We start from the raw sequence: 27,646 nt of genomic DNA, 5'->3' as shown, positions 1-27,646 counted from the left end.
CTGTGTGCCCCGCAGCCCGGTGCACAGCCAATGGGGGGCACGATCAGCGTGAACGCCCCTTCCTTTGGAATAGGAGACTGCTTGGGCTGCTGCTTTAGCAGCCTCGGACAGTCTCCCAGTGCAGCATAGCACACAGCAGCTTGTGCTGGGCTGCTGAGGATGGGGAGCCGTGAGCTGGTAAGTAGTACCCGCTCACAGCTCTCCCCCTCTCTGCACCCCTGTGTACGGGCGATCGGCTGATCGCCCGTACACACTTGCCAATGGACAGAAATGTCTGCAGACATATCTGTTCATTGGCTGTGCAGCCAATGCGATATGTCTGTGAACGATGTTGTTCACATACATATCCTCTGTACACACTGGCTGACGAGGGCACAATATATTGGCCAATCAATTGGTTGGCCAATATATCGGCCAGTGTGTACCCAGCATTAGACAGTCAATAGGTCGACTGGGACAAAAGGTCGACAGGGATAAAAGGTCGACACACTAAAGGTCAACATGTAAGAAGGTTGACAGCGTCAAAAGGTTGACACAAAAATGGTCGACACATGATTTTTTTTTTCTATCCCTAATCTTCACCCAAACCCTCCCCTTGGTGCCTAATCTTCCCTCCTGGTGCCTAACCCTAACCATTAGGGTAAGTGCCTGACCCTAACCATCCCATCTAGTGCTTAACCCTAACCCTCTGGTAAGAGCCTAACCCTTACCCTCCCTTCTGATGCCTAACCCTAACCGTCGGGGTAAGTGCCTAACCCTGACCGTCGGGGTAAGTGCCTAACCCTAATGGTGCATACATATGGTCAGATTTGCTAGATCATCGTTATCGTTGAACGATAACGAATGATTTCATCAACGATGAACGATTTTTGACATTATTTAAAATGAATGAAATCGTCCAAATCTTACTGCAAACACAGTTGATGTCAGATATCATTATTTGACAAGCGGGAATGCGCATTGTTGGTCGATGCATGCCCAACATGTCAACGATATGAACGATTGAATGGTTTTTATAATCGTAATCGTTGATATCTTTGACATATCATCTGTGTATGCAGCATAACCCTCCGGTAAGTGCCTATCCCTAAAAAAATCATGTATCGACCATTTTTGTGTTGATCTTTTGACCCTGTCGACTATGTGTACCTGTTGACCTTCTGTACCTGTTGACCTTCTTACATGTCAACCTTTAGGTGTAGACCTTTTGTCCCTGTCGACCTTTTGACTGTTTAACATCTGGTGTCTATCTAGACATTGACAACCTTTTTACTGTCTATGTATAGTCCGGAAGCCCTTTCATAAATCGCTGGATAGTAAATCTACAGCCTAGAGTGGTGATCCAGGATGGAACCGATTGCCTTGCTTCCGTCTTCTTTCTTTTAGGCAATTAGATATAGACTGTTTTATACATTTGAATGGTGGCTTCCAGGTAGCAAATGGATGAACTTAAAATGCATGTTTTATTACAACATAATGACTATGTAAATAAGCATATATATTGCATAAAGGCTGACGGTATCTGCTTGCTGTGTGAATAATCGGGCTGAATACTTAATTCTCTTGCACAGAATAGCTGATGTCTATTCTCTCTTTGGAAGACTTACTTTTTAACTTTTCTTGAAGGTATAATAGCCACTGACGTATTGTGGAATCTCCAAAGAAATAAAAGAACTTCCCTTTCATACATTTCTTCAGTTCCTCAATACCGTGATATGTCTTCATGCTGCAAGCTTTGGGATACCAGATCTCCTTCATAAAATATCCACTGGGAAACTCTAACTTCATTCCAGTTTCACATTTTCTTTCCACATCTAATTGTGAACCTTGTAAAAACAGATACACCCTTTAGCAAATAAATGATCTGAGTGACTATCCCCAATTAAATACTGTAGGTCACATACAGAAAAATGAAGTTATCTGTATCTTTATAGCTTTTTAATATATTTAGCCTCTGCACAAACTGACAAAATCCTTTGCATTCAAATTGCACTATTTGACTTGGCTTGTTGTGACATATATGAGATGTTCTAAGGATACTCCCTTGCCGTGACACACACTATGAGTAATTTGAAACTACAAATTAACAGTGATATATGTTTTTATTTGCCATCATTCCATACTGTATGTCCCGATTTAGGTAAATTCTAATGACTATCACCCTGATTTTTTTATGAACTGCTGTCATTTTTTGGAGGTATGTCACACACAGTAACGTGCAGTCAGAGCACGTAGGGGAAGCAGAGCCACCCCTGTCATACTCAGAGCTGGCCATAGCCAATTTGGTGCCCTAGGCAAGATTTTGACTGGTGCCCCCTAACAGATAATCCCACCACCAATCTTAAGGCAGGTACACACCAGACGATGTCTAGAGTACACGACCTCATCAGCGACTAGACCCGGTGGGGGAGCCGGCATCGGCAAATGCAATAAACACTTGCAGTCACCGGCACCAACAGAGTGATGGCGGGGGCAATGCTGCATCTGGCAGCATGACCCTCGCTAACGATATCACCCGTTGGCGCTTCATGATAATGCTTACGGTGCACTGGAGCACACATTGTCAGCGACATTGCGGGTACACACTAGACGATGTGCACAATATGTCACCCTGAAGCCCCGGATCGAATGACATATAGTTTAGTGTGTACCCAGCAATAGTGTTTATACACTGATGCCAAAAATACCACATTTGTTCATTACTTATTTTTTATTCTCAAAGAAATATGTGCTAAAGTACAAATATATATATATATATATATATATATATATATATATATATATATATGGAAAAAAGAATCTGCACACACTTTCAAACAGTATAGTCAAAATTGAGGTGCCAGGTCCAGGTCAACAATATAGAAAAATATCCACTGTGGAATATAGACCAGCACTGATACCAAATACCTCCTTCTGCACAGGGACTCTTTCTTTCTTGATGCAGCTAAAGCTGCTTCCAAAGATGCCGCTTGGTCCGATGGCTTTGCGGCGCGCTGGGCGGCTAATGGAGGTGGAGCAGAGTCGTGAGTTGTCACTCATGTCTCTGCTCCGAAAAGGCCCATGGGAGGAGTGGCAGCGACTGGGCATGCGCAGCATGCCCTCCCACGGCTTTCTTGTTTTCTCCTGTAGCGTAGCCAGAATGAGCTTCTGTGCAGATGCTCATTCTGACCAGGCTCGCTGCATGATCGGAGCTGACCTCCGATCGCGGCAGTGAAGGGTGCAGCAGCAGAGTCCTGGAATGCCCCCTAGGCATTCCAGTTGCCCTTAGGCATTTGCTTATAATGCATATGCCTAGGGCGGCTCTGGTCATACTCCTGAGATTTGATATAAAAATTATTACAATAATCTAAACAAGTTATTTTTAACTCATAATACATCTTCTTGGTTTATTTGTATCATTTTTATAGTTGACACTCAACAGCTTTGTGGAGCTCCCTGGGACTGCACGGAGACGAGAGATGAGGCAGCAACAGCTCAGCCTCGCTTCTGTATAGTCAGACAATGCTTGCAGAGCTGAGGGCAGTGCCACACCATGGGCAGTAAGCTGCACAGAAAGACTGCTAATAGAGGCATGCCTCTGAGTATGCCTTGAGCAATGATGGACACAGCAGCAGCAAGAGAAGACACAGTGATGCAGGTAGGAAAATTAATGGACACTGAAGCTTAGTGTAATGATGGGAGAGTTACAGTAAGTAGGGGGTAAGACAGGCTCCCAGCACTCAGACCCACCTTCATGTGTGCCTCCCCAGCCATTGACCTCACCTCACGTCATTGGTCACACTCATTGCCACTCTGTATAGTAGAGTAGTGGTGTACTGTTACTGAGGGCAGCCTGTCCCAAGGGGCATGGTATGCCCACATTGTCATTGCCCAAAACAACATTACATGCATACATACGTACTGACTGTATCCAGTTTAAAAAGAAAAAATATTTAAACTCCAACTTGCTCCACAAACATTGGTAAAATATTTTCTTCCTTCAAAGCCCTCTGCTTAAATGTATATATATTGTTTTACCCAATTGTCCAAATTTACCCTACAGCATATGAACAATTGGAAGTCAGTAGCTTTTGTATATTTATTTACTCATATTCCTTATTGATTATGTTTGTGTTTTGTATTATAGGTATGGTTTTTTTTTTAATGTCCGTAAAGTAATTTCATCACATTGTCACAAAATGCCTTCCTTCATGACAGAAATAACATGGACATTTTAATATCCTCTAATATCATGTGATGAACAACAAGCTACTAATGGATTATTCAAACTTCAGTAAATACTATAAATTCTGAGATGATTTGTAAAGCTAAATTGTTTGCTATGAATTTGAGCCAGAGACCAAAATGGTTTTAAATTTTAAATAACTTTTGATTTGCTGATCATATTTTAGTACTCTTGCTTGCAGGCCATACAGCATGCTGTACTTACTGTTGCAGTGAGACACATTTATGTGTTGAAAATCTGTTGGAATCTCTACTCTGACATTAGACCTGAAATTAAAATAAATGTTGTCAAACATTAGTTACAGTACTTTATTTTATGTACATAGTAAACAAGAGTATAGTGTAAAACTATTAAAATATCACTGACCTCATCACTTGCATAGGCAAACGCAGGGGGGGTTTCCATCTGCCTGGAAACCCCCCTCCCCAGCCCACACCATGACCACAATAGAAATAGTAATATAATAGAATTTTACTAGTGCTGCATGTTCTTCATAGTATCACAAATTAAATAATTAGCACCACCTGTGCAACTTTTAACATGTATCAGTCAGTAATAAATAACCTGTGCACCAACTAGGAGATCTGGAAAACATTCACTGTTAGGGAAGTGCTGCTATAGAGCCCAATATGTACATATATGCCCAGGGCAGTGCTCGGTTATTCTGATGCTCCCCCAGACTCCCGGACTTGCTCTAATACTCTGGAATGGTGCCCACATCTAAAATAAAAACATCCAGCTCAGACAGGATGGCCCTAGTGCCACATCTAATGGCTTACTGTGATTGCTGGCAGTGGCGTCACTAGGGGGGTGCTGCCCGCACTGGGTGTCACCCTTCAAGGGGGTGACACCAAGAAGAGCAGCATGTCACACCCGCGGGCCACACACCCACGGCACCACCGCCGACCATGCTGCTGGAGCCGGAGGAGACACTTTTTAATGTGTATGCAGGTCCGTCCTGCCGCACGCTGGTCCTCTCTGCTCTGTGCGCCGCTGCCGGGGTGAGCTGCACATTCTCTCACCGCGGCCGGCGTCCAGAGCCACACACAGGCACAGAGAATCTCTCTGTGCCTGTGTGTGGTTCTGGACGCCGGCCGTGATGACGTCATCGCGCACGCCGGCTCCGCTTGTTTTTCTGGGAGCCGCTCAGCCTGTGGGGAGAAGGAGGAGGGACTAGGTACCTCTGAGCGTGCTGCGTGTCAAGAACAGAAGAAGGACTCAAGACAAGTGAGCACCCCACCCGGACACACCCAGAGGTAAGTACTGACTCACTGCACAGGGGGGGCACAGCATAAGGGGGATTACTGGGGACCGGGGCCACTGCATAAGGGGCGCTGGAAGCACAGCTTAAGGGACATTGCTGGGGGCACTGTATAAGGGCACTACTGGGAGCACACCAGGCACTGCATAAGAGGCGCTACAGGGGGCACAGCTTAAGGGGCATTGCTGGGGGCACTGCATAAGAGATGCAATACTGGGGGCACTGTATAAGGGAACTACTGGGGGCATAGCTTCAGGGGCATTGCTGGGGGCACTGTATAAGGGCACCACTGGGGGCACACCAGGCACAGCTTAAGGGGCACTGCATAAGAGGTGCTACTGGGGGCACAGCTTAAGGGGCATTGCTGGGGCACTGCATAAGAGGCGCTACTGGGGGCACAGCATAAGGGGTATTGCTGGGGGCACTGCATTAGAGGCGCTACTGGGGGCACAGTATAAGGTGCACTTCTGGGGGCACTGTAAAAGGGGAAATGTATAAGACGCACTACTGGGGATGCTGTATAAGGGGCACTACTGGGGGCACAACATAAGGGGCATTACTGGGGCACGGCATCAGGGGCATTGCTGGGCCCACTGAATAAGGGGCACTACTGGGGCACTGCATAAGGAGTGCTACTGGTGGTAAAGTATAATGGGCGCTACTGGGGGAACTGTGTAAGGGGCACTACTGGGGGTACAGCATATGAGGCTCTAATACAGGGGGCATTGCATATTGGGCACATCTACAGAGGGCACTGCATAAAGGGGCACTACTACAGGGGGCATTGCATATTGGGCACATCTACAGAGGGCATTGCATAAGGGGCACTACTACTGGGGGGTTTGAATAAGGGGCATTCCATAGAGGTAATGCGAGTGTTTGTCCATCTGCAAATGGAAACTCTTGCTGCCCATTGATTTAACATATATTTAGTGATAGTACAAAAACAGCACTAAGGATTCCGTGTGGTGTGATACAAGGCCCATGTGCGGGGGGTGGGGGGTGACACCAACCCTAGTGACGCCTCTGATTGCTGGTCCTCTATATGCTGGACTTATGACACACAATACACTTTGTATGACTGGCCACACTCACTCTAAAATCAAGCATTTGGAAACCCCCCTCTAGAAATCCTGCGTTTGCCACTGACTTGCAAATAACAGTATCTCAATTATAAAAAACAGTAAAGAGGTTAGACTGCTGAATAGTGCCACAGAAAGACTCTGAAGGGTAAGAAATCTACATTTTCCCATAGAATTACTCAAGTACTATAACGACATATTCACAGAAAGTATGAAAATGTCAGCACTCACAAAATTTAAAGGGATTCATATGTTTTCCTAAAAGATAGTGGGAATCGTGTGAAAAAAAGTGTTGAGGCATAGGACCTGATTCAGACCCATTCGCTAGCTACGATCACTCGCTCCGAGCGTATGGAAATTCGGCTAAGTGACGTCAAAGGCAGGCGCTCGCAAGGCAAGTCATAAGCACTCCCACTTTGTTTTGGTGAGCGATCACTTTTTGTTTGTAGATGCCCGCCAGCCTGTCTAAAGATGCCCAATTGCGTACGTCATCTCCAGGAAGTGCATGAAACCACTGGCACATCGATCACCATCGGATGCGATCGCAGCGCTTGAGGTTGACTATACCCTGCCGCAAGCACTGCAAGCACTTCAGTGTATATTTCTAGCAAGTGACATGTCCTATGACGCTAGCTGTTAATTATGCACGCTTCTGAAACAGCATTTAAACACTCAGCATGCCTGCGTCCGCAACTCCACTCCCCGGTTACTACTGCCCTGCCCCTGTTACCACCCACCTACGGCCTCTCCTGTCACTCATTCCTCTGTGCTGTCTTTGCAGGGCAAGCGAGCGTATCCCGATTGCTCATACTAGTTTGCGCACGTGCACTGCGAACTATATGCATGCGCACATTTGCAAACATCACCAGCAACGAGCGATCGCTTGCTAGCAAGCAGGTCTGAACCAGGTCCTTAGTGCAAAAGTTTTTTTTTATTTTGTTCCATTGCGCTCTTATTTTTGCTCATTTGGATACATACGATTTAGTATTGAATAATGGCATTATGAGAGGAGAAAGTTTGCATTCCTTATGGTGGAAGGAGATAGTTTACATTAGAGATGAGCGGGTTCGGTTCCCTGAGAACCGAACCCACCCAAACTTAGGGGATCCGGGTCGACTCGGGTTTTCCCGCCTGACTCGGATCTTAACACTATGCAAAACATCATTATCCCGCTGTTGGATTCTTACTGGTTTTGGATTCTATAAAGGTCCCGCGATCGCTGCCATTTTTCATTCCGGCTGTGGAGAGTGAAGAAGAAGGGAGCTGGGAGCAGTGTGCATATGGGCTGGCTACAGTTGTGTTGCTTAATGTCCATAGGGGCTGGCTGTTGTCCATATAGGGGCTGGATGACTGTTGTTGTGACTGAGGTTGTCCTGTCCATCCATAAGGGCTGGCTGTCTGTTGTCATATATAGGGGCTGGCTGTCTGTTGTCCTGTCCATAGGGGCTGGCTGTTGTTCATAGCGGCTGGCTGTTCTGCTGTGTTGTCCAGGGGGTGCTTTGTCCATAATGGGTGCTCTTCATCCCCAGTGTGAAAAAAAAGAAAACATTTTTTTCTGTGTGCGTGTTAGCCACACCTGTCATCAACGTAGGTGTGCACGGGTGCTGTGCTGCTGTCTGTCAAGGGGCCGCTGCCTCTTTCAGGGGTGCTCTTCACCCCCAGTGTGAAAAACAAACAATTTTTTCTGTGTGCTTGTTGGAAACACCTGTCATCAACGTGTCGTTTATCAAGAGGCTGCTGCCTCGTTCGGGTGCTCTCCCAAGTGCCCCAAAAAATGAATTCAATCAATCTTTTTTTGTATGTGTGTCTGGGGTGCTGCCTGTGTCGTTTACCAAGAGGCTGTTGCCTCGCTCGGGTGCTCTCCCTCCCAAGTGCCAATTAAAAATAAAATCAGTCAGTCAGTCAATCAATCAATCTTTTTTTGTGTGTGTCAGGGGTGCTGCCTGAGTCGTTTATCAAGAGGCTGCTGCCTCGTTAGGGTGCTCTCCCTCCCAAGTGCCACAAAAAAAACTAAATCAATCAGTCAATCAATCTTTTTTTGTGTGTGTATCAGCGGTGCTGCCTGTGTCGTTTATCAAGAGGCTGCTGCCTCATTCGGGTGCTCTCCCTCCCAAGTGCCCAAAAAATTTAATGCAATCAGTCAATCAATCTTTTTTTGTGTGTGTGTCAGGGGTGCTGCCTGTGTTGTTTATCAAGAGGCTGCTGTCTCGATTGGGTGTTCTCCCTCCCAAGTGCCAAAAAAAATTAATTCAATCAATAAATCAGTCAATCAATGTTTTTTTTCTGTGTGTGTGTGCGCGTTAGCCATGGCATCACAAAGGGAAAATAGAAGATATGGTTTAAAAAATGGAATAAAGCAGCTAAAACTGTGTTCTCTGATTATAGAGTCCCTTCTCCCTGCCCATGGCCTGTCTACCTGACTTTCAGTGAGTCAGAGGGGCAACTCTATGCCACCATATTCCAGAGTGCAGCTGCTTCTCCTGTAGCCCAGGTCAGAAGATGTGTAGGGGATGTGGTGATGATATGGACTAAATGGAGCTCACATCCACTAAAGTGGACAATGAATACCCAATCTAACAGGGAGCGCAGCTGTAATTTATACACAACACAGGATGGGATGATGATATAGGCTTGGGTGATAGTATAATCTGGGGTGATGTATACATCATCTTCTTCACACAATATTAATTTGTCCCTGCTGGAATCCACCATTACAGGTACCTCTGTAATTTTTGCATGTAATTGACAGTAAAGGTCTTTCTAGTAGAATTTGTATTTCATTTTGATGGACATCATATTTTCAACATTTTGGGGAAGTAGTCTCAGGCCGATCACTGAAAAGGTTCCCGGCTGTGCTGAAAACTCTTTCTGAGTACACACTGGAAGACAGTTTTTTTCTGTAAGGACCTCCAAGGGGTATATTTATTTACTAAAGTTCCTGTCTATCATTTTGTAGAATGCAATAGAGAAATGATAACTACAATCTGATTGGTTGCTATGGGCAACATGAACACTATTTATTTTTAGAAACTTTAGTAAACCTAAAATGACCCCCAAATTGCCTCTTTTTCCTGTCAGTAGTTATTTACATGTATATCTTTCTCTTCAGATCCGTTGGGAAGAAAAAACAATGTCTTCATCCCTTCTGGGATGAAAATCCACTCCCAGCAAGCAAGCATGGCGCTGAAGAATTCCCAAGAAAGACACAACGTAAGACTTAAACCTTAAATGTTGCATTTAATGCTTTGTTCCACTTGTTCACATATCTGATATGGTTAAGTGGACAGTGGGAACAATGGCAGTTTGAAGGCCACTACCTAAATATGAAAAATGTTCATGTTGCCCATAGCAACCAATCAGTTCCTGTCTATCATTTTGTAGAATGCAATAGAGAAATGATAACTACAATCTGATTGGTTGCTATGGGCAACATGAACACTATTTATTTTTAGAAACTTTAGTAAACCTAAAATGACCCCCAAATTGCCTCTTTTTCCTGTCAGTAGTTATTTACATGTATATCTTTCTCTTCAGATCCGTTGGGAAGAAAAAACAATGTCTTCATCCCTTCTGGGATGAAAATCCACTCCCAGCAAGCAAGCATGGCGCTGAAGAATTCCCAAGAAAGACACAACGTAAGACTTAAACCTTAAATGTTGCATTTAATGCTTTGTTCCACTTGTTCACATATCTGATATGGTTAAGTGGACAGTGGGAACAATGGCAGTTTGAAGGCCACTACCTATGTGTAACTCTGTTTTTTTTAATGTCCCTGTACAGGTTAGGAAATGCTTTTTCATGTGGAGAGCACTACTAGAAGTCTTCCTGGTCCCCTTCTGGGATGAGAAAATCCACTTCCAGCAGCAGCAGGCATGGTGCTCAAGGATTCCTCTGGGGCAAGGACTGATGTGCATCTGTCAAAATATTTTTTTGTAAATGCCTCCTCCCCTCCTCTTCTCCCTCATAAATTTTCTACAGAGTAAAAAAAGAAATGAAATTTACTACCAATCAACCCTTCCTGTCCCTGCCCTGCCTTCAACTACATACATACTCCAACTCTCTCAGGCCTCTCTTGAATAATAAAAACATTTGTTTCTGCCATTTAACTTAGCCAGCAAATTTTGGGCCTAAACTGGATGAAAACAATATAGTGAGCTGTGAGGTGGTCAAAATTGACTGGAAACGAGTGGAAATAAAACAGGCCCATTTTATGTGATTTTAGCTGTTTTTAAAAAATTTTAAGAAAAAATCCAGATCCAAAACCGAAAAACAAAACACAGAGGTGAGGTTTTGGCAAAACCAATCCAGATCCAAAACCAGGGGAAATCCAGATCCAAAACCAAAACACGGGGGTCAGCGCTAGAGATGAGCGGGTTCAGTTCCCTGAGAACCGAACCCACCCGAATTACGGGGATCCGAGGCAGATACGAGTCGGCTCGGGTTTTCCCGCCTGACTCAGATCTGAAAACGAGGCAAAACGTCATCATCGCACTGTTGGATTCTCGCTGGTTTTGATTTCTATAAAGGTCCCACGATTCGCCACCATTTTTCATTCCAGCTGTGGAGAGTGAAGAGGGGGGGAGCTGGGAGCTGTGCTGTTGCGTTGTGTTATTGTTAACTGTACGCTGATGCTGTGCATACGAGCTGGCTACTGTTGTCCATAAGGGCTGGCTGGCTGTTGTCTTCTATAGAGGGGCTGGCTGTTGTCGTGTCCATTGGGGCTGGCTGCTGTCGTTGTCCTGTCCATAGGGACTGGCTGTTGTACTTGTCCTGTCCATAGGGGCTGGCTGGCTGTAGTGCTGTGTTGTCCAGGGGGTGCTCTGTCCTTCAGGGGTACTCTTCACCCACCCCCAGTGTGAAAAAAAAAAAAAAAATTAGTGTTAGCCACACTTGTCATCAGTACAAGGGTGCTGTGCTGCTGTCTGTTAAGGGGCTGCTGCCTTTTTTCAAGGGTTCACCCCAGTGTAAAAAAAAAAAAAGTTAAATAAACAAATTTTTTTGTGTGGCGTGTTAGCCACACCAGTCATCGGCGTAGGTGCGCAGGGGTGCTGTGCTGCTGTCTGTCGAGGGGTTGCTGGCCAAAATAATAAATATTTTTATTTTGTGTGCATGTCAGCCACACCTGGCTGTCACTGTCATCGGCATAGCTGTGGAGGGGTGCTGTGCTGCTGTCTGCTGACAGGCTGCTGCCCGAAAATAATAAATAAACATTTTTTGTGTGTGCGTGTCAGTCACACTTGGCTGCCACTGTCATCTGCATAGCTGCTCAGGGGTGCTGTGCTCCTGTTTTTCGAGGGTCTGCTGCCCAAAATAATAAATAAACACATTTTTTTGTGTGTGTGTCAGCCACACCTGGCTATCACTGTCATCGGCATAGCTGCGCAGGGGTGCTGTGCTGCTGTCTGTCGAGGGGCTGCTGCCCACAATAATAATTTTTCTTTTTTTTTCGTGTGCGTGTCAGCAACACCTGGCTGTCACTGTCATCGGCGTAGCTGTGCAGGGGTGCTGTGCTGCTGTATGTTGAGGGGCTGCTGCCCAAAATAATAAATAAACAATTTTTTTGTGTGTGCGTGTCAGCCACACTTGGCTGCCACTGTCATCTCCATAGCTGCTCAGGGGTGCTGTGCTCCTGTTTTTCGAGGGTCTGCTGCCCAAAATAATAAATAAACACATTTTTTTGTGTGTGTGTCAGCCACACCTGGCTGTGATTGTCATCAGCGTAGCTGCACAGGGGTGCTGTGCTGCTATCTGTCGAGGGGGGCTGCTGCCCAAAATAATAAATAAATTATTTTTTTGTGCGCCTGTTAGGCACACCTGTCATCATCGTAGGTGCGCAGGGGTGCTGTGCTCCTGTCTATTGAGGGGCTGCTCAAAATAATAAAAATAAAAGCAACAATTTTTTGTGTGTGTGGTTGTGTGCGTAGTGAGTATGGAGGACAGTCACATGTGGAGAATAGGATCCACAAACCAGTCTTGTAGCTGCCGGCAGCAGTCATGATGACGATGCAAGGCCTTCAACGTCATGTATGAAGGCCGAATTACCAGGGCTTTAGTCAGGCCAAAAAGTCAGGCTAAAAAAATCTACTTTTACCCTGTTAAAGCAAAAAATTAAAGCCAAGTCAGTTTTAGAGAAACAAAAAATTGGCAATATGCCATTCACTACACTAAGTGTAAAGGATAAGTCCTTGGCCTAGTTTATTTATGATTGGTGGTTCTAGTGATAATTTAAGCCCCTCTGCTTGTAGCTGTACAAAAACAAATTTAAATTGTTAAGACGAGTAAGACACCGGAACCAACAGTGTGCTCGGAAAAATCAGAAATCCCAGAGGAGAGTCCAAGTGTGTCTGCAGTTGCCATGTGTGAGCCTGACCTTTCCAATACTGTACTTGAAGAGGATCCTCCTTCCACCATTTGTGTGCCTTCTGATGTAGAAATCGAGGATGCTTCTGTGGAATTGCACAAGGAGGATGAGGAGGATATTTATGTAGTTGGCGATAACAACAAGGATGATAAGGATGTTGATGGGGAGGATGGTGTAAAAACTGTAAATCAGACAACAGTTGTTGCCCATGGTGGGAAAAATCCCATTGTTGCCATGCCTGGACAAAGGACCAAAAAATCCACTTCTCATGTGTGGAATTATTTCCACCCAAATCCGGACAACCTTTACCAAGCCATTTGTGACCGTTGCCAAGTAACAGTGAGTAGAGGTAAGGACTATAACAATCTTGGAACCTCCTCCCTGTTATGTCACTTGCAGTGCATTCATCAAATCGAAAAGGGTACAGAAACTTTGGGGACAAAAACAAACAACAATCAGTCCAGTGTCACTAAGCTTCTCCCTTCTATCTGGATCCAAGCACCTGCAATATCCACCACCAACACCTGCATCATCATCGACATCCTCATTCGTGATCGGAAGTAATCCTGCATCCAATATCATATGCCCTGTCCCACTTGTCCACATATCTGTGGTTAAGTGGACAGTGGGCACAACGGTAATTAGGAGGACATTACTAAGGGCATTTTTTAATGCCCTTGTACAGATTGAGAATTGCTATTCTAGAGATGTGGAATCTAGAAGGCACATTGTAGCGGGGACACAGGACCTCCATTAACTGGGTAAAACCCACTGCATTAATGGCGGACATTGGACGCACATCTAATACCAGCATAGCTGTTATGGTGTCAGTAATCTGCTGTGCAGCTGGGTGTTTGCTGTCATACTTGTTCGCCAATGCAAGGGACTATGTGATAGTCAATTGTTTTGTTGAACTTCCTGAACTACTAAAAGTAGTTTTCTTCCTGGTCCCCTTCTGGGATCCACTTATAGCAACAGCAGCAGTAGCAGCAACAGACGTAGCACTCAAGGATCCTTCTGAGGAACAACGGATAGGAGAGGAGTCAGGACCTCCTTCAGAGTCGGTCGTTGCGGCCGCACGGTCGTACGCCACCGTTGTTCGCTAAACTGCGCATGCATAAAGTTCACAATGCGCGTGCGCAAACTAGCCGCTACGATCAGAAATTTCGCTCTCCTTGAACACAGCCAGGTCAGTAGTTTGATTGACAGGATGAGGCGTTTGTGGGTGGTAACAGGGGAAGGTGCTTGAAAACGGGGGAGTGGAGATCCAAACGCAGGCGTGCCTAATTATGCAAACGGCGTTTTATGGGAGTGCATAAATTACAAAGTAGTGTCATGGCACACGTGACATGGGAGGTTTTACACTGACATGATCGTAGAGCTTAAGAGAGGGTATGGTCAACCTTAAGCTCTACGACCAGTTCCGATGGTTACCGATGCTCGCGATTAATCCTTATATGGCCGGAGATGATGTGTAATGCGTACGAGAAGGGGGCGTATTTTTTGCGTTCCGACCGCTTCCTCCCCTTGGTCGGCCAGCTAACGATCCGACCTTAGGGACGCAACATGCGAGTGCATCATTTGCATATCCGACCCCTTTTCCAGTACGACCGTGTGGCCGCAACGACCGACTCTGAATGAAGTCCTGACTCCTCTCCTATCCGTTGTTCCTCAGAAGGATCCTTGAGTGCTACGTCTGTTGCTGCTACTGCTGCTGTTGCTATAAGTGGATCCCAGAAGGGGACCAGGAAGAAAACTACTTTTAGTAGTTCAGGAAGTTCAACAAAACAATTGACTATCACATAGTCCCTTGCATTGGCGAACAAGTATGACAGCAAACACCCAGCTGCACAGCAGATTACTGACACCATAACAGCTATGCTGGTATTAGATGTGCGTCCAATGTCCGCCATTAATGCAGTGGGTTTTACCCAGTTAATGGAGGTCCTGTGTCCCCGCTACAATGTGCCTTCTAGATTCCACATCTCTAGAATAGCAATTCTCAATCTGTACAAGGGCATTAAAAAATGCCCTTAGTAATGTCCTCCTAATTACCGTTGTGCCCACTGTCCACTTAACCACAGATATGTGGACAAGTGGGACAGGGCAAACTAAAGATTACATGACTGTGACAGCCCACTGGGTAGGTGCATTGCCTCCAACTGTGCAAACAGCAGCAGCATCATCTAACAAATGCCAGCTCATTCAGAGGCAGGCTACTCTGTGCATCACCAGTTTCACTAAGAGGCATACCACTGAGAACCTCTTAAAGAAACTCAGGGAAATCATTGCAAAATGGTTTACCCCACTTGGACTCTCCTCGGGATTTGTGATTTCTGACAATGCCAGCAATATTGTGTGAGCATTACATGTGGGTGAATTCGATCACATCCCATGTTTTGCTCACACAATTAATCTGGTGGTGCAACATTGTTTAAAAAATGAGCAGGAGATGCTCTCAGTGGCACAAAAGATTTCAGGACATTTTCGACATTCAGCAACTGCGCGTCGAAGATTGTAGCACCAGCAAGAACTGTTGAATTTGCCCTGCCATCAACTGAAGCAAGAGGTAGTAACTAGGTGGAATTCTACCCTCTATATGCTTCAGCGGATGGAGGAGCAGAAAAAGGCCATCCAAGGCTACACTACGGCCTATGACATAAGGAGAGGAGCGGGAATGCACCTTAGTCAAGCGCAGTGGAGAATAGTTTCTGTGTTGTGCAAGGTTCTCAAACCCTTTGAATTTGCCACACGTGAAGTTAGTTCAGACACTGCCAGCTTGAATCAGGTAATTCCCGTCATCAGACTTTTGCTAAATCAGCTGGAGAAACTGAAGGAGGCGCTGAACGGAGTGATTCTGCTAAGTATGTGGGACTTGTAGATCAAGCTCTTCATTTGCTTCGACAGGATCCAATGGTCGTCAATCTCTTGAAATTAGATCACTATATTTTGGCGACCATACTTGATCCTAGGTTTAAGTCTTGTGTCTTTCTTTCCGACGGACATAAATCTGAAAAGATGCAAAAAGAGCTGGTGGTGAAAAAATTGTCAGCTCAAGTGGAATGTGACACAGCAGCATCTCCTCCTTCAGTTTCTACAGCTGCCAGGAAAAAACTAAATTTTCCTAAGAGACCCACTGCTGGTGGTTATGCAGATCAGTCAGCAAAATCTAATGACATCTGGTTGGGTCTGAAAGAACTGCCTACAATGAGTGACATGTCTACCATGACTTTGTCTGATTCGGTCACCATTCAGAGAATGGTGGATGACTATTTTAGGGATAGCATCCAAATAGGCATGTCAGACAGTCCGTTTCACTACTGGTAGGAAAAAGAGGCAATTTGGAGTCCCTTACACAAACTGGCTTTGCTGTACTTAAGTTGCCCACCCTCCAGTGAGTACTCTGAAAGAGTTTTCAGCGCAGCCGGGAACCTTGTCAGTGATCGTCATAGGAGGTTACTTACCATCAAAATGAATTACAAATTCCATGAGGAAGACTTAAGTCCAAAAAATACAGAAGCGTCAGACTCTGTAATGGTGGAATCCAGCGGGGACGAATTCATATTGTGTGAAGAAGAGGAGGATGCACACACTGATGAGGATGACAATGACGATGATGACATCTAATGTATTGTAAAGCCAGTTTGTGTATGGGATCATTGCCACCAATGTCCACTGCACATAGGACCTGATTCAGACCCGGTCGCTAAGGTGCGCTCGCTTTCTGTGAGTGATTTTCGCCCATCTGCGTATGCGTATCATTTGCAGTGCGCATGCGCAAGCCAGTCTTTGTGATCTGATTTTGGTTGCTTGTAAGCCATTATCAGGTCACTACTTTGAGTGACAGATAGTGATATTTGTGGGTGGTAACAGGGGAACGTGCTTGTAAATGGGGGAGTGGTGTTGCGGACGCAGGCGTGTCAGGCCGCCAAAATGCCGTTTAAAGGGTGTGCATAAGTAGCAAGGTAGCGTCATTGTACACGTCACCTGCATGTATTTCAGCCCGCACTGATCACAGTGGTTGCAGCGGGAAAAGGCAACCTCAAGGGCTGCGAGCAGCTCCGATTGCTCTTGATGTTACCGATTAATCCTACAGTTCCAGGAGATTACGTGTGTTGCGAGTGGCAAGGGGGTGTCTCTAAACACTTGCGAGCACACTTGGCTATAGCTCGCTAAGACATAGAGGACATCACACAGTGTGAGTGCTTCATTTAAATATCTCGCCCCTTTTTGCTAGCAAGCGGCCGCATCTTGCGATCAGGTCTGAATGAGCTCCATTGTCAGCTTGTTTTGTGGAGGGTCCAAACAAACCAATCATTTCAGCTGCAAGTGGCCATCCCTGTCACTAAAGTGATTGGTTTGTTAAACTGTGAATGTTCTGTTTCATATAGAACATACGGGTGGGTTGGAGGGCCCAAGGACAATTCCATCTCGTACCCTTTTCCTTTCCATTATGTGCTGGTTGGGGCATTGCTGTCTGACATTTTTAATGTTATGGTTTATGAATGTCCAGAACTTGAAATGGCCACGGACAGCATCTCTTGCATGCCCCTTTCATTTTTTTAAATGAAAATTCTGAACCAATTGCTGCTTGTTGTGTCAACCCAACGGCGCAAGTCACACAAAAGTGACATTCAGCCAAGGGTTCTCAGCCCTTAAGGCTGCTACATGGCCCAAAGGCCACATCCTGCTTCACGGCACAAAGGCCACCTGTCATCACTCCTCACCAGCCCTCAAGGCTGTAATGGCCGCAACTTGCCAAGAGTTCTAGGCCTCAAGGCTGTTGCAGGACTGGTTCCATCCTAATCATAGCTCTGTATTCCACTACTACTCAGGCCGGAGGCTGCATCAACAATTAACTATAAACTATCAATTCTTCAGTCAGTGGCTGCACCACTAATTACCAATTATTCAGCCAGTGTCTGCACTAATTATCAATTCTTCAGTCAGGAGCTGCACCACCAATTATCAATTCTTCAGCCAGGGGCTGCACCAATTATTAATTATTCAGCCAAGGGCTGCACCAGTTATCAATTCATCAGCCAGGGTCTGCACCAATTATCAATTCTTCAGCCAGTGGCGGCACCAATTATTGATTCTTCAGCCAGCCAAGGGCTGCACCAATTATTAATTCAGCCAAGGGCTGCACCAGTTATCAATTCTTCAGCCAGCCAAGGGCTGCACCAAGTATCAATTCTTCATCTAGTGGCTGCACCAATTATTGATTCTTCAGCCAAGGGCTGCACCAGTTATCAATTCTTCAGCCAGCCAAGGGCTGCACCAATTATTAATTCAGCCAGGGGCTGCACCAATTATCAATTCTGCAGCCAGTGGCTGCACCAATTATTGATTCTTCAGCCAAGGGCTGCACCAGTTATCAATTCATCAGTTGGGGTCTGCACCAATTATCAATTATTCAACCAGTGGCGGCACCAATTATCAATTCTTCAGCCAAGGGCTGCACCAATTATCAATTCATCAGCCAGGGGCTGCATCAATTATTAATTCAGCCAGTGGCTGCACCAATTATCAATTCTTCAGTCAGCCAGGGGCTGCACCAATTATCAATTCAGCCAGGGGCTGTACCAATTATCAATTCTTCAGCTAGTGGCTGCACCAATTATCAATTCTTCAGCCAGGGGCTGCACCACCAATTATCAATTCTTCAGCTAAGGGCTGCACCACCAATTATCAATTTTTCAGCCAGGGGCTGCACCAATTATTAATTCTTCAGCCAGGGGCTGCACCAATTATTAATTCTTCAGCCAGGGGCTGCACCAGTTATTAATTCTTCAGCCAGGGGCTGCACCAATTATTAATTCTTCAGCCAGGGGCTGCACCAGTTATTAATTCTTCAGCCAGTGGCTGCACCAATTATTAATTATTCAGCCAGGGGCTGCACCAATTATCAATTCTTCAATCCTCAACAGGTACCCCAATCATCATCTTTGTACAATCCTCAACTCTATTTATCACTCCGTTTTGAGCCAGCTAGCTGGGTGCAACCTTTTGGCCCTTAACTAGATTGAAATATCAATATTGTGAGCTGTGAGGTGGTCAAAATTGACTGGATACTAGTGGAAATAAATTTTATTGTGGTTAATAATACTGCAGGAACAAAAAAAGGCCCATTTTATGTGATTTTAGCTGTTTTTATGATTTTTTAAGAAAAAATCCAGATCCAAAACCAAAACCGAAAAAACTAAACACGGAGGTGAGGTTTTGGCAAAACCCATCCAGATCCAAAACCAGGGGAGATTCAGATCCAAAACCAAAACACAGGGGTCAGTGCACATCTCTAGCGCCACACATCTCTAGTTCACATATGAAGAATAGGGTGTTATATGCACGTGGCAGGGTGTAAATCTCCCACTTTTGAAGATAGATTTACTCTTCTGTGGCTCAGGAAAGTACAACACCCTTTTTTCAATTAAGAGGAGATAAGATATAGAAACTAACAAGAGTTGTGGTTTTTGTTCTAAATCATTGTGTTTTGGTTTGGTTTTGGCAAAACCACCCTCAAGTGTTTTGGGTTTGGTTTTGCTTCTGGTTTTGGATCTGGATTTCTTTAGAAATTTATAAGTACAGCTAAAATCATGTAACTTGAACCTGTTTTTGCTCCTATTGTATTATTAACATGAATAACATTCATTTCCAGTCACTTTTGACCACCTCACAACTCACAATATTGTTTTCACCAATATTGCCACAAAGGCTGCAATGAGCTGACACAGGGGTAAATGCAGGATTTTTAAAGAGGGGTTTCCAAACAGTTGATTTAAACAAACCCCCCCCCAAAAAAACAGCAACTACATATATACTTGTATGTGTATATCAATCCCCATATATATGTACAGTATATGCATATATACATCGTACATAGACAAAAATGGCAGCAGTTTTGGACTATATACTGTATATATTAGGGGTGTGCACCGGCCACTTTTCGTGTTTTGTTTTGGATCTGGATCTTTCTTCGTGTTTTGGATCTGGATTGGTTTTGCCAAAACCACCCTTCAGTGTTTTGTGTTCTGGGTTTTGTGTTTTGGATCTGTATTTTTTGGGAAAAAAGCATAAAAACAGCTACAATCACAGAATTTGTGTTTTTTTTCTGCTCCTATGCTATTATTAAACTCAATAACATAATAATTTCCACTCATTTCCAGTCTATTCTGAACACCTCACAATATTGTTTTTAGACCAATAGGCTGCACCGAGGTAGCTGCATGACTATGCTAAGCGACACAAGTGGACGGCACAAACACGTGGCCCATCTAGGAGTGACACTGCAGTGGCAGACTGGATGGCAGTTTGAAAAACTAGGCCCCAAACAGTACATACTGCAAAGAAAAAAAAGAGGTGCAAGATGGCATTGTCCTTGGGCCATACTTGCCTACTTTTGAAAACTAGTTTCAGGGAGATTGCAGGTGGTCCGCTCGGCACGCCGCTGAGTGGGCGTGTCATGTCCCGCCCAGGGGGCATGTCTAGCTTCACCTATGGGTGTGTCTAGTCATTTAGGGGCGTGTTCTGCAGTGGCAGGTGAAAACTTTAGTGCTAAGAGCAGCATTTTAGCAGGAGGCTCGTGAAAGTACAGCTGCCTGTTTAAAAAAATATATCAATCAAATATTAATACATTATTGACTATTCCCCAAACAATAATTGCCAATGATTTGGGTGTGAAGAAATGACGTGCTCAGAAGCGGCAGCTGTATTTTTAGTCAGAGCTCCCTTATTGTGATATATCCAGTCAGTCACAGGCATTAACTGCACTCTGAAAGGGCACTCGCTGACAGCTATCCATTTATTGTCTGTCAGTGACAGCTATCCATTTATAGTATGTCAGTGAGTGCCCTTTCAAAGTGCAGTTAATAATGCCTATGACACTCAGCACCCAGCCCAGCCACCATCACTGTATATGACACATTCGCAGGTCTCATTGGCCGCTTACAATTATATTTGAGGCCAACGTTGGGGGAGAAAAGGCCACCATATACCAGCGCTGATGTCACTGATCAGTGCGGCGCTGCTGTTAACAGGCTCGGTTCTGCCCGATGTTGTCGCCGCCGCCCAAGCACACTCCATGTGCGCACTCAACTCTCACTAGCCCGCCTGGCCCGGCCACCGCTACCCACAACCACGCAGTGGCTGGCCTTTAAGTATTATGGCGTCACGCGTTGTGATGTCATGACTACCCCCGCAGACTCCCCTCTGCCCCCCCACAGTCCAGATTTGTGCATGCGCAGTCCAACAATTTAAAGACACCGGGAGTTAACATAATGTTTGCGGAGGAACAGGAGGCTTTATTAAAAACCGGGAGATTCCCGCTAAAATCAGGAGAGTAGGCAACCCTGATTGCTACTCAGGGTTGGGGCGCCAGAAATAATGGGATATCTGGGTTGGATTCTGCGGAATGCAGGTCCTGGGGGTTGTGGGCAAGAGTCACTGCTGTCCAGTTGCTGTGTGGGCTGGTGTCTCACTCCTGTTATTGGTGGTGCAGGATGTGTCATATATTATTGTGTAGTTTCCTCAACTCTATATAATAATAATACCACATATAGGGCTCTATTTATTAACATTATTTTTACTAAAATAAAGTGAAAAAGGGTGTTTTCACACCCTTTTCACATTATTTTAGTTTCATCTGTATTTATTACAGGGCAATTGGAGTAGAATTAGTAAAATTCTACTCCAACCCCCAGTATCACTTATTTTTAGTAAAGCAGATCGCATTTCCCATAATTGTAATGGGAAATGTGATCTGTGTGCAAGTTACTAAAAATAATTGTAAAAAAATACTGGGGGAAGCCCTGTGATAATAACGCCACCTAGAGGTGGCGTTATCCAGGGTCTCCCCCGGTTACCGGGCTCCCACTCTGCTCTAACGGGGAGAGCAGAGGCGGGAGCCGGTACCAGTAATCAGCTATGTGGTCTAAGTAGACCGCAAGCTGATTGCTGTAAAAAAAAGAAAAAAAAAATTAAACATTTTTTTTTTCACTTACCTGAATCCAGGGACCGGTGATCGGGGCTCCGGTGATGGGTCCTCTCCGGTCAGCTGGTCTCCCACAGTGCACTGGGGCCCGGTCATCAGGTGATCGGGAAGCCCGGAGAAGACCACCGGAGGCCAGGAGGATGCAGGCAAGTGTAATGAAGGGAGGAGGGGGGGTCGCCGGGGGGGGGGAGGGGGGGCCGCGGGGGTCCGCGATCGCGGGGGGCGGGGCTTAGCGCCGGGGGCGGGGCTTAGCGTCGGTGGTCGGTCGGCGCATGCGCGTGCTCTTAGTCGCGGTATTTTTTCCGAAAATACCGCAACTAGATTGCGGATGGGATCCGCAGGGACAGAGCTTTATCGCAAGCTCTGTCCCTGCAAGGGATTTATAGTAAATCCCTGTGATATTACCTGAATTCGCAATGCGAATTCACTCGGTAATATCACACTACAATCCGCATTCAATATGCGGATTGTAGTAAATAGAGCCCATAGTGTGTGCTAGGAGCTGTGTTATTACCTCTCATAATTACTATAATCCCCTCTCCTCTATATAATGATGCCACATATCAGTGTTTGCTAGGAGCTGTGTCCCCCTCCCCTCATATATCACTAGAAAGTCCCCTCTATTGTAAATAATAAAAATAATACCTCATGTCAGTGTGTGCTGGGAGTTGATGATTAGCACTGCATGAGTTATCTGTACAATCCCTGTCAGTGTGCAGTCTTCCCAGTGTGTCACCAGCTCATGACTCATGCTGCTGATCAGATCTCACTGCTCCGACAATAACAGTGTGGCTGCCGTGGAGGAGGAAGCTGGTCCTGCTGCATTCAGAGGAGGAGCCATCGGAAAGCAAAGGTAAGGGACATGTGGCCATACAGGCTGCACTGCCGCAGCACAGCACTGCCAACCACCCGCCCAGCTACTGTATCTGTTGACACATAGCCGCACTCACTGTCACCGGGCTCCCTGGAAGACATTGTGAGCACCTTGCTTGACACGGAGACTGCATGGGATAGGCGGCCCGGCCACCGCTACTCACAACCCCGCGGTGGCCGGCCTACAGTTATATTAAGTGTAATGACGGCAAGCGTCATAACGTGCCTGAACTCCGCCCCGTTCATCACGCATGCGCAGATAGGGATTTAGACGTGGCAGTGGGGAAACCGGGGGATTGACTATACTTTCCGAGGTAGCGGGAGCTCCCAAAATAAAGCGGGAGGCTCCCGCGGGATGCGGGAGGGTAGGCATGTATGCCTTGGGCCCTCCGACCCACCCTTATGTTGTATAAACAGGACATGTGGCCCATCTAGGAGTGACACTTTAACAAGCCAATCATTTCAGCACCAGGGTCTGCCACACGACTGTGGCTGAAATGATTGGTTCGTTTGGGCCCCCACAAAACAAGCTGGCAATTAATCTGTCCCTGCTCAAACTGGCTCTACGGAGGCAAGATGTCATCCTCATCCTCCTCATCCACTGATTCCTCACCCTCTTCAGTGTTGTGTACATCCTAATCCTCACAGAGTATTAATTTGTCCCTGCTGGAATCCACCACCACAGGTCCCTCTGTACTTTCAGTAGGCTGGTCTCCCTGGAATAATTGATAATTAATTTTGATGATCATCATCTTTTTTTGTGGAAGCAACCTCCTACGCCTTTTGCTGACAAGGTTCCCGGCTGCACTAAACACTCTTTCGGAGTACACACTGGAGGGGGGGCAACTTAGGTAAAATAGAGCCAGTTTGGACAGGTGCCTCCAAATTGCCTGTTTTTCCTGCTAGTACAGATACGGACTGTCTGATATGCCTACTTGGATGCTGTCACCGATCCTCCACCATTCTGTCAATGGTGACAGTATTATATGCAGTGACAGTAGACATGTCAGAATTTGTTGGCAGGTCCTTCAGTCTGGACTAGATGTCCAAACTTGGTCCTGCCTGCCCTGCATCACCGCCAGCGGGTTCCTTAGGATACCTAAGTTGTTTCCTGGCAGCCCCAGTTGCGGGAGAAAATAAAGAAGGAGCTGCTGATGTGTCACGTTCCGCTTCAGCTGACAGTGTTTTCACCAGCAGGTCTTTGCACCTCTGCAGGCTTGTGTTGGCCGGAAAGAGAGACACCACGTAGGCTTTAAAACTAGGATCGAGCACGGTGGCCAAAATGTAGTGGTCTGATCTCAACAGATTTACCACCCTCGAATCCTGGCAAAGCGAATGAAGAGCTTCATCCACAAGTCCCACATGTCGAGCGGAATCACTCCGTCTTAGCTCCTCCTCCACTTTCTCCAGCTGCTTCTGCAAAAGCCTATTGAGGGGAATGACCTGACTCAAGCTGGCAGTGTCTGAACTGACTTCACGTGTGGCAAGTTCAGAGGGCTGGAGAACCTTGCACAACACGGAAATCAATCTCCACTTTGCTTGAGTCAGGTGCATACCCCCTCCTTTGCCTATGTCATAGGTGGATGTATAGGCTTGAATGGCCTTTTGCTGCTCCTCCATCCTCTGAAGCATATAGAGGGTTGAGTTCCACTGTGTCACAACCTCTTGCTTCAAGTGATGGCAGGGCAGGTTCAAGACTGTTTGCTCGCGCTCCAGTCTTCGGTACGCAGTTGCCGAATGGCGAAAGTGGCCAGAAATTTTTCGGACCACCCAAAGCGTCTCCTGCACGTCCTAGTTGTGTTTCAAAAAATTCTGCACCACCAAATTTATTGTGTAAGCAAAACAAGGGACTTGCTGAAATTTGACCAGATGTAATGCCTGCACAATATTGGTAGCGTTGTCAGATATCACAAATCCCCAGGAGAGTCTAAGTGGGGTAAGCCACTGGGCGATGATTTCCCTCAGTTTCTCTAAGAGGTTGTCGGCGGTGTGTCTCTTACTGAAACCTTTGATACACAGCGTAGCCTACCTTGGAACGAGCTGGTGTTTCTGAGATGCTGCTACTGGTGACGCTACTGTTGTTGCTGCGTAAGGTGATACATCTACCCAGTGGGCAGACACAGTCATATAGTCCTTAGTCTGTCCTGTTTCACTTGTTCACATGTCCGTGGTTAAGTGGACATTGGGTACAACTGCATTTTTTAGGACACTGAGGACACTTTTTCTGACATCTCTGTACATTCTCGGTATCGCCTGCCTAGTGAAGTGGAATCTAGATGGTATTTGGTACCAGGGACACACTACCTCCATCAATTATCTAAATCCCACTGCACTAATGGCGGATACTGGACGCACGTCTAACACCAACATAGCAGTCAAGGCCTCAGTTATCCGCTTTGCAACAGGATGACTGCTGTCGTACTTCATCCTCCTCGCTAAGGACTGTTGGAGGGTCAATTGCTTAGTAAAAGAAGTAGTGGTGATCCTACTTCATTGCTGGGATGATGAATGACTCCCAGCAGCAACAGCAGCAGCAGTAGGCGCAGCAATGCAGGATCCTCTGGAGGAATCCCGGATAGGAGAGGAGTCAGTCATGCCAGTGACATGGCCTGCAGGACTACTTCCGATCCTGACTGAGGAGGAAATTGACAAGGAGGGAGTTGACGGTGTGACTTGCAGGCGCTTGGATACAACAGGACAAGGGGACTTAGGTGTCCTTGGACTGCTTACAGTCTTAGTCAAAGTTTCTGAACTTGACAGTAAGTTATGAATTTTGCTGCAGGTGACGTATAAGGGAAAATGTTCCTAGGTGGTTAACGTCCCTACCCCTACTTATTCCACCTTTACATATTATATATATGGCAAGACAGTTGTCCGGATTTGGATAGAAATATTTCCAGACCAAAGAGGTGAAATGTTTGGTCTTCTGCCCAGGCATGACCGTGATGGGCTTTTTCATCCCACGGACAACAACTGTCTCACCCGGAGCCTGATTTAAACAAACCATATCACCATCAGAACCCTCCTCGCCAACTTCCTCCTCAGCGCCAGCTACACCAATATCCTCATCCTGTTGTACTTCAACAGTGACATCTTCAATTTGAATATCAGCAACTGGACTGTGGGTGCTCCTTCCAGCACTTGCAGAGGGCATGCTAATGGTGGAAAGAGCAACCTCTTCCCATCCAGTGTTGAGAAGGTCAGGCATTGCAACTGCCACCACACTTGAGTCCTCATTCAGAGGCGGTCGGAGGATGCAAGCGGTTGCTCAGAAACTGGGCGGCCGCTTGCATCCTGACCGGCCGCCTCTGTTTCGGTCGTCAGGCTGTGGGTTTACACCCACAGCTCTAACGACCGCTAGGGTGATGGTCGCGATGGTCATAGACCATCGCGACCATCGGGGCTTACGACGAGACCCTAGGGTAGGGTCTCACTTGTCGTAAGCCCCGGAGAGCTTCTGACTCTGTCAGAGCCGGAAGCTCTCCACTGACATCACTAGTGATGTCAGTGGGGCCTCCCCCAAACGGCAGGCGTTCCCATGGAAACGCCTTAGTTTGGGCTGCCACCCCCCCGGCCCGCCTTCCAAACGGGGCGAGCTGTCAATCAACATCGACAGCTCGCCCCCTTTGGAAAGAGACCCGCTACGACCGGCGCTGTCGGTCGTAGCGGGTCTCACGCATGCACATGAAGGAGCCGGCTCCCTCGTGCGCATGCGCACTGGACAAACATTGAGGCGGTCGTGCGGTCGTAGACCGTACGGCCGCCTCTGAATGAAGCCCTTGGACTCTTCTTGGGGATTTGTGATATCTTCTTAGAACGCACAGTTCTTCGCTGTGCTTTTGCCAGCTTAACTCATTTCATTTTTCTAGCGGGCGGAGGGCTTCCATCATCATGTGAAGCTGAACCACTAGTCATGAACATAGGGAAAGACCTTAGCCATTCCTTTCCACTCCGTGTCGTAAATGGCATATTGGCAAGTTTACGTTTCTCCTCAGATGATTTAAATGTATATTTTAAGGTCATTTTCCGAAACTCTGTCATTTGGGATTTTATATGTCCTCTGCTATGACATTGGGCATCGGCCTTGGTAGACAACGTTGATGGCATTTTATCGTCTATGTCATGACCAGTGGCAGCAGCTTCAGCACTAGGAGGAAGTGGTTCTTGATCTTTCCCTATTTTATTTTTATCTGACAAATTTTTGTCCTCTATTTATGTGATATTGATATATACGTGCGGCTAAGGTGCACACAAACACAGAAAAAGATTTTTTTTATTTTTATTTGGGATGGAGCGCACTTTGGGGGGGTTACAGCACCCTTCAACAGATGAGCCAGCCAGCCGTTTACTTATGACACAGGCACACGCTTGGCGCAATTTTGTTGATGCACGTGCAGCTACAGCGCACACAAGTCACAAACACAGAAAAAGATTTTTTTATTTTTTTTTGGATGGAGCGCACTTTGGGGGTTACAGCACCCTTCAACAGATGAGCCAGCTGGCCCTTGATTTATGACACAGGCGCATGCTTGGCGCTGCTACTTTGTTGATTCACGTGCGGCTACAGCGCACACAAACAGAAAAACAAGAATTGTTTTTTTTGCACTTGGGGGGAGCACCCCTGATGGACAGAGCATCCCCTGGACAACACTACAGCACCCCTTTAGGACTACAGCCTTTATGGGACACTGCACACAAGTCACAAACACAGAAAAAATATATTTATTTTTTCCGGCACTTTGGGGGTTACACCACCCTTCGACAGACGAGCCAGCTGACCCTTGACTTATAACACAGGCACACACTTGGCGCTGCTACTTTGTTGATGCACGTGTGGCTACAGCGCACACAAACA

General features: G+C 46.2%; 1 protein-coding gene across 1 annotated transcript in view; it reads right to left on the bottom strand.

Moving 5' to 3' along the window:
• The window catches only part of LOC148508933 (NXPE family member 4-like), a 180,163-nt gene that overhangs the window by 7,584 nt on the left and 144,933 nt on the right, over positions 1–27,646 (bottom strand). Inside the window, exons 6-7 of the mRNA XM_088443792.1 lie at positions 4,430–4,491; positions 1,608–1,826 (exon numbers count right to left, since the gene is read on the bottom strand). Coding sequence (XP_088299918.1) covers positions 1,608–1,826; positions 4,430–4,491 — 281 coding nt within the window. The remainder of the gene's footprint in view (positions 1–1,607; positions 1,827–4,429; positions 4,492–27,646) is intronic.

Source organism: Taudactylus pleione, unplaced genomic scaffold (assembly GCF_031769625.1).
Source record: "Taudactylus pleione unplaced genomic scaffold, aTauple2 ptg000334l, whole genome shotgun sequence".
NCBI classification, from domain to species: domain Eukaryota; kingdom Metazoa; phylum Chordata; class Amphibia; order Anura; family Myobatrachidae; genus Taudactylus; species Taudactylus pleione.
The sequence above is the reverse complement of the archived record's forward strand: the minus strand, read 5'-3'. Positions and strand labels throughout refer to the sequence as shown.